General features: G+C 39.9%; 1 protein-coding gene across 1 annotated transcript in view; it reads right to left on the reverse strand.

The window, feature by feature from the left end:
- The window catches only part of LOC119575504 (neuronal acetylcholine receptor subunit alpha-7-like), a 13,207-nt gene that overhangs the window by 1,439 nt on the left and 4,268 nt on the right, over positions 1–7,500 (reverse strand). The window contains exons 3-9 of the mRNA XM_037923157.1: positions 7,428–7,500; positions 7,003–7,047; positions 6,223–6,332; positions 5,575–5,788; positions 5,130–5,325; positions 3,782–3,934; positions 806–972 (exon numbers count right to left, since the gene is read on the reverse strand). The exon at positions 7,428–7,500 is cut by the window's right edge and continues 49 nt beyond it. Coding sequence (XP_037779085.1) covers positions 806–972; positions 3,782–3,934; positions 5,130–5,325; positions 5,575–5,788; positions 6,223–6,332; positions 7,003–7,047; positions 7,428–7,500 — 958 coding nt within the window. The remainder of the gene's footprint in view (positions 1–805; positions 973–3,781; positions 3,935–5,129; positions 5,326–5,574; positions 5,789–6,222; positions 6,333–7,002; positions 7,048–7,427) is intronic.

A 7,500-nucleotide genomic window follows, 5' to 3' on the forward strand; every position in this document is an offset into this window, starting at 1 on the left:
CTCTCTCTCTCTCTCTCTCTCTCTCTCTCTCTCTCTCTCTCTCTCTCTCTCTCTCTCTCTCTCTCTCTCTCTCTCTCTCCTCCCTCCCTCTCTCTTGTTCCATTTTTCCCGAACGTTCTTTAAAAAATTCCGAGGTCAGGGTAGTTTAGATCATCAATAATTAATCATCTTCAGGTTGGATTTATCGTGTTTCTTATCCAGACAGAATGTTCTGTTAAATGTCACAGAGGTACGCATTTGCAATAACTTCCCGTTGCAATTGACTTCCTGTTAAAATCGACATTATTTTGAGATTTTTAATTCAGTTTACACGGATACTCTTGCTGATATACCTTGCTGTGATAGTTACAGTACGATATGTATTAGTAATATACAGTGCTATCGTTACAGTATATTAATATTAATATCGAATTAATTATATACATAAGTATAAATACACACTGCATGATTTTTTTCTGACTTTATGTGGGTAGTGATTTGAATTACAAATTCTCTCTGGGATTATGAATAAAATTATGATTCATTTGCTTAGAAAATGTTTTTTTTTGTGAAGACTTCCGTACTTTATGTTGAGTGTGTGTGTGTGTGTGTGTGTGTGGTGTGTGTGTGTGTGTGTGTGTGTGTGTGTGTGTGTGTGTGTGTGTGTGTGTGTGTGTGTGTGTGTGTGTGTGTGTGTGTGTGTGTGTGCGCGCGCGTGTGCGTGTGCGTGAGCATCTGCGTGTGCGAGTGCGTTATAAAAAAATAATAATAAAAATAATAAATAAATCTAAAAATAAAATAAAACTCAGATTGAGACAGTACATACGAGGTCACTGTAGCTCCCCAGACAAAGGCACGAGGACAGAAGGAGCGCTGGCCTCTTTAAGATGTTTGGGAGGCCAGACGAGTGAGGTCCTCTCGCCATCCTGATAACGAGGCTTGACACCACAACGCTGAGCATCACCAACACCATCTGCTGACACACCATCTGGACTGCAGGAGAAAACGAGGCTTAACGTGTTGTATTTGATGGTGAGGACAGAGGGAGGGAGGGAGAAGGGGAGGGGGAGAGAGGAGGAGGGGAGTGAGAAGAAGAGAGAGAGAGAGAGAGAGAGAGACGAGGCTTGACACCACAACGCTGAGCATCACCAACACCATCTGCTGACACACCATCTGGACTGCAGGAGAAAACGAGGCTTAACGTGTTGTATGTGATGGTGGGGAGGGACAGGGAGGGAGGGAGGGAGGAGGAGGAGGGAGGGAGAGGAGAGAGAGAGAGAGAGAGAGAGAGAGAGAGAGAGAGAGAGAGAGAGACGAGGCTTGACACCACAACGCTGAGCATTACCAACACCATCTGCTGACACACCATCTGGACTGCAGGAGAAAACGAGGCTTAATGTGTTGTATGTGATGGTGGGGAGGGACAGGGAGGGAGGGAGGGAGGGAGAAGGGGAGGAGGAGGAGGAGGGGGAGTGAGAAGGAGAGAGAGAGAGAGAGAGAGAGAGAGAGAGAGAGAGAGAGAGAGAGAGAGACGAGGCTTGACACCACAACGCTGAGCATCACCAGCACCATCTGCTGACACACCATCTGGACTGCAGGAGAAAACGAGGCTTAATGTGTTGTATTTGATGGTGGTGAGGGACAGGGAGGGAGGGAGGAGGGGAGGGGGAGGGAGAAGGGGAGGGGGGAGAAGGGGAGAGAGAGAAGAGAGAGAGAGAGAGGAGGAGAGAGAGAGGAGAGAGAGAGAGAGGAGAGAGAGAGAAGAGAGAGAGAGAGAGAGGAGAGAGAGAGAGAGAGGGGGGGGGGAGAGCCGAGGCTTGACACCACAACGCTGAGCATCACCAACACCATCTGCTGACACACCATCTGGACTGCAGGAGAAAACGAGGCTTAATGTGTTGTATTTGATGGTGGGGAGGGACAGGGAGGGAGGGAGGAGGGGGAGGGAGGGAGAGGAGGGGAGGGGGGAGGAGGAGGGGGAGTGGAGGAGAGGAGAGAGAGAGAGAGAGAGAGAGAGAGAGAGAGAGAGAGAGAGAGAGAGAGAGAGAGAGAGAGAGAGAGAGAGAGAGAGAGAGAGAGACAGAGAGATATACAGACAGACAGACAGAGAGCAGAGAGAGAAAAGAGACGCAGACACACAAAAGAGAGAGAAAGATACAGAACGACAAAGAGAGAGAGAGATGATCAAAATCCATAAATCAAATTAACAAAAACAGTAGATTACATAATTAACTTCAGCAAAACGGCCATTCAAACAAAATGTTATTAAGCCTGTACATTAAAATGAGAAGAATGATATTGATTACATTATTCACTTATAATACCAACCCTGATAAAAAAAAAAAAAAAAAAAGAGAGAAGAAACCGATAAATACGAAGTGAAAAAAGAAAAAAAAAGAGCATTTATTTATTTATTTATTTATTTATTTATTATAATTAGAGAAAAATTAAATCAGAAGATCATCATAATTAAAACCTTAACCCTTTTCTTAATTAGAATAATAGGAACACCAAGAACAGGCTGCACCTTAAAAATAATAATAATAATACGGTGTTGGAGATAAAATAGAGGAGAAAGTAAAGTGTTGGAGATAAAACAGAAGAGAAAATACGGTGTTGGAGATACAGTAGAGGAGAAAATAGTGTTGGAGATAAAACAAATGAGAAAATACGGTGTTGGAGATACAATGGAGGAGAAAATAGTGTTGGAGATAAAACAGAAAGAGAAATAGAATAAATAAAAATCAACGAGGTTATTACTGAAAGTCTCATCATCCAGCCATTACCTTTGATAAATTAAGGAAGTCTTTGCCTAAGAGATTATTAACACTGAGAAAGAATTGAAGAAAGAGGAAACGTGAGTGAAGAAAAATGAGGTGAAGGAGAAGAGGAGGCAATTGGAGGAAAGAAAGAAGGAAGGAAGGAAGGAAGGAAGGAAGGAAGGAGGAAGGAAGGAAGGAAGGAAGGAAGGAAGGAGAGTGGTGGTGGTGCAAGGAGGAGAAAAGGGAAGAAGAGGAGGAGGAGGAGGTGATGATGGTATTGGAAAAATAGAAAGAGGAAGAGAGGAGGAGAATGAAATAGGAGAGAGGAGCAGATGAAGGAGATAAAAGTAGAAGAAAAAGGAAGGATGAGGAAGCAGAGGAAGAGATGGATGAGGGGAGAGAGGAGAAAGAGAATGAAGAGGAAAAGAAAAACAGAGAACGAGGAGAAGAAAGAAGAATAACTGGGATGGAAGACGAAAAAGAGGAGGGAGAGAGGAAGTGGACAAAGAGGAGGAGGAGGAGGAAAAAAAGCAGAGAAAGCGGTCGAGGAGTAAGAGGAGGAAAAGAGAAAATAATAATAAGAAGAAGAAGAAGAAGAAACAGAAGTGAAGTTAAGAAAATACAAGTAAATAATAAAACAAAGTAAACAACATACAATTAAACAGACAAAAATCAAAGTAAACAACCATGACAAAACAACAAATATACAAATAAAAACCAAAGTAAACAATTACCATAACAAAAAATATATACAAACAACGAAATCACAGAAAACCATAAAAAACAAACAAACAAACAACGAAATCACAGTAAACCATAAAAAAACAGACAACTATAAATAAAAATAAACAACCATAATCAACAAAAAAATCAATAAAACTCAAACGTCAGTAAACAAGTCAATAAAACACCAAACACCAAAACAAGTTAATGCAAATCAAAACAACCACCAAAAACAATGCTACATGACCTTAGATGTCTAGCACATTTATCTTGCTTTTCACCATTAACCATTAACCACCAAAAACAAAGCAACCTACCGATAAGGGGCGTGTGCGAGGGGGCGTGTCCGATGACGTTGGCCGAGTAATCGAGGAACAGGATGTTGAGGACGAGGCAGAGGCCCCCGAAGACGATCTTCTCTCCTGCGGCAGGAGGGAGCAGGAACACCACCAGCGTCAGGAAGCTCATGCCTTGAAGGGGGCGCCGACGGAGGGGGAGAAATGGAGAATAATGGAGGGAGAAATTTTAATGGGAGAAAGAAGGAGAGAGAAGAGAAAAAAATCACAGAAGGTAATCCCTGAAGGGGGCGCCGACGAGGGGGAGAAACGCTAATGAAGGAGAATTTAAAAAATTGTGTTTGAGAGAAAGAGATAAAAGTCACTAGTGTCAGGAGACAGAAGACTGAAGGAGGCGCAGACTAAGGGAGAGAAATAGTGTAAAGAGGATAAATAAAGGGTGCAAAAAACAATCCAAAAGGCACAACAAACAGGGAGATATTATGATGGAGATAAAACAGAGGAGAAAATACGGTGTTACAGATACAATACAGGAGAAAGTAAAGTGTTGCAGATAAAACAGAAGAGAAAATATGGTGTTGGAGATACAATGGAGAGGAAAGTGTTGAGATAAACAGAGAAAAACGTGTTGGAGATACAACGAAGAAAAGTGTGGAGTAGAAGGAGAAGAACATAGGGCGCAATGAGAGAAAAAAAATACCTGGGAATGATATATGAAGGATATTAAGAAGACGAATAACGTAAATTAAAAGGAAGAGGAGAGGAATGAACATAATATTTATGGTTACTACTGATCTATATACCAGAGTTTAGTACCGACCATCTTTGAAAGTCCTGGTCGTGATAATTATAATCATCATGCTATTTAAAGGGACGAGTCAAACCAAAGGAGTCTTAGCGGCCATAATGAAGCCGCCAGACTTGAAATCTCATAGCTAGCGCAAGAGTGTACTGAGCACACAAAGGAAGACAAGAGAAATAAATATGCTATATAAATCAGTTAATTAATATATAAATAGATGATAAGAAAACAAATATAGAAAATAAATATATGCATACATGAACACACACACACACACACACACACACACACACACACACACACACACACACACACACACACACACAACACACACACACACACACTCACACCACACCACACACACACACACACACACATCTCACTCACACTCTCACACTCTCACTCACACACCTCTCTTTTTGTATATATATGTATATATATATATATATATATATATATATATATATATATATATATATATATATATATATATATAAACCTGCACATGTTTACACATATATATAATAATGACCACCATCCAGTAATAACAACGACAAACCCTCTTACATATAACAGGGATCTTAATAACCCAGGCAAAGGCCGGCGCGTCCCTCGTAGCCAGCAACGTTATGGTGACGCTAACGTAAGGTTCGGGACAACAGTCATAAAAATTTTCTTCTCTCTTTAACGTCATCTCCGACAGGGACCAGGTCGTCTTCGTGATGACTTTGCCGCTGTCCAAGGTCCTCTCTCCAAGCATCAGCTGTTTCAAAGGCAAAGAAAAGTGTGTCAATGCATCGTTGTTTTTTCATTTCTTCTTACTGTTGTCATTGTTTTCAGTACGAGTATCATAAGTAGGAGTAGTACTAGTAGTAATAGTAGTAGTAGCAGTAGTAATAGCAGCAATAGATGTAGTGGTGGTAATAGCAATGATTATTATTATCATCATAATACAGTAATAATAACAATAACATTAATAGAAATATAGTGTTAATAATAATCATATGCTTACCTCTGGTTCCGTGCCATTAGTCTGTATATCGATAAGATGTCCGTGGTGTACCCAAGACCCAAATTTGATGGTACAGGTGTGAGAATCGTGTGGCCAGTAGGTCATGTCCGTTACACAGTAAAAATGCAAAGTATATGCAGGTACGTGGATAGTTTCACCGCTTGAGTACACTAGTACCGGCAGATTACTCTCTGGCAAATGCATTTCACTTGCGCTGTTAAAAAGAAAACGGAAATGGGTTAGGGGATACAGAAAAAAGGAGCTAATGTAGGGGTAACTATTGGAAGTTTTGAAGTGTGTGTGTGTGTTTATTTTTCCCTTTAATGCGGTTTGGAAGAGCTGGGAGGAGAGAAAAGGGAAGAATTCCATCATAAATATTGGAGAAAGTAAAGTATTCGGAAGGAACATTTTAGAGTACCGAGAGAAAGGATGAGACTTGGAAACAGAAAAATATCTTAACTTTTCAGAGCCTGGGATTTAGAATTGAGCAGGTTATAGTAACAATGAAACATATTCTTCGTATGCATGTCATTCTTCCTCAGCATCAGAGAGAGAGAGAGAGAGAGAGAGAGAGAGAGAGAGAGAGAGAGAGAGAGAGAGAGAGAGAGAGAGAGAGAGAGAGAGAGAGAGAGAGAGAGAGATACTAACCCATTATAAAGCGAGAGATCGGGCCTCCATATAGCATCGGGGTCGAAAGCCAGTCTGTCAACGGACTTATAATCCTCTTTCTTCCACTGCAGTCTCGGGTCCTTCCAACTCTGGTAATATAAATAAATTAATGATTAAAAGAATGATTTACAGTCGACTCTCTCTCTCTCTCCCTTCAAATACAATACATTAGTTATCTCTTTCACTTTGATTCTCCCCTCTCTCTCTCTCTCTCTCTCTCTCTCTCTCTCTCTCTCTCTCTCTCTCTCACTCTCTCATTTTCTCTCTCTCTCTCTCTCTCTCTCCTCTCTCTCTCTCTCTCTCTCTCTCTCTCTCTCTCTCTCTCTCTCTCTCTCTCTCTCTCTCTCTCTCTCTCTCGCCAGCAATACGAAATCTACCTGTTACTGAACCAAGCAGTACTAACATGGAAAAAGAGTATCATAACTTCATACAACAGAGATAAATGGGCAACTCTATTACATTCTAACATAGGAGATACATGCAGATCCATACACTAGAGAATAGTGAAATCGATGAATTATAAGAGTATTATATATAATTCAGTACCATCTTTTTAATGAGTATTTAACTTTCATCCTCTTTGTTAACAAACGCAGTTCTGATAAATTGGTAAACACTCGAACTACTGTTTCCAGATGTACAATAAGTGTTATTAAATGAGGCTGTACAATGTGTACGTTAACAACAATAATTTCTAACTACATTAGTACTCCAAAACGATAACAAACACAAGGAAAATATATTTCAAAGAAAACTTACGTATCCAAACCAACAAAGGACAGTTGCGACATGGTCACTCTCACCCTGAAATAAGGATATAATGATAACATGGGTTATTATTGTATTGATAACATCAGTAGTTATAATTATAATGATAATGATAATAATGATAATTATAATAATAATAATTATTATTATTCCGGTAGATGTGTGTGTGTGTGTGTGTGTGTGTGTGTGTGTGTGTGTGTGTGTGTGTGTGTGTGTGTGTGTGTGTGTGTGTGTGTGTGTGTGTGTGTGTGTGTGTGTGTGTGTGTGTGTACTTATAATGGTGATGATGATGATGATAATAATAATGATAATAATATAAATGATATAATAATAATAATAATAATAATAATAATAATAATGATAATAATAATAATAATAACACATCATTTATAAACACAAACACACTAAAAGCTTACCAGATAGAAGTCCAAAATTCTAAATGAACTAATAGTAACCACAGTCTTAGCGTTGGGTAAAGCTGTCTTGTCG

This window comes from Penaeus monodon, chromosome 7 (assembly GCF_015228065.2).
Source record: "Penaeus monodon isolate SGIC_2016 chromosome 7, NSTDA_Pmon_1, whole genome shotgun sequence".
Classification (NCBI taxonomy): domain Eukaryota; kingdom Metazoa; phylum Arthropoda; class Malacostraca; order Decapoda; family Penaeidae; genus Penaeus; species Penaeus monodon.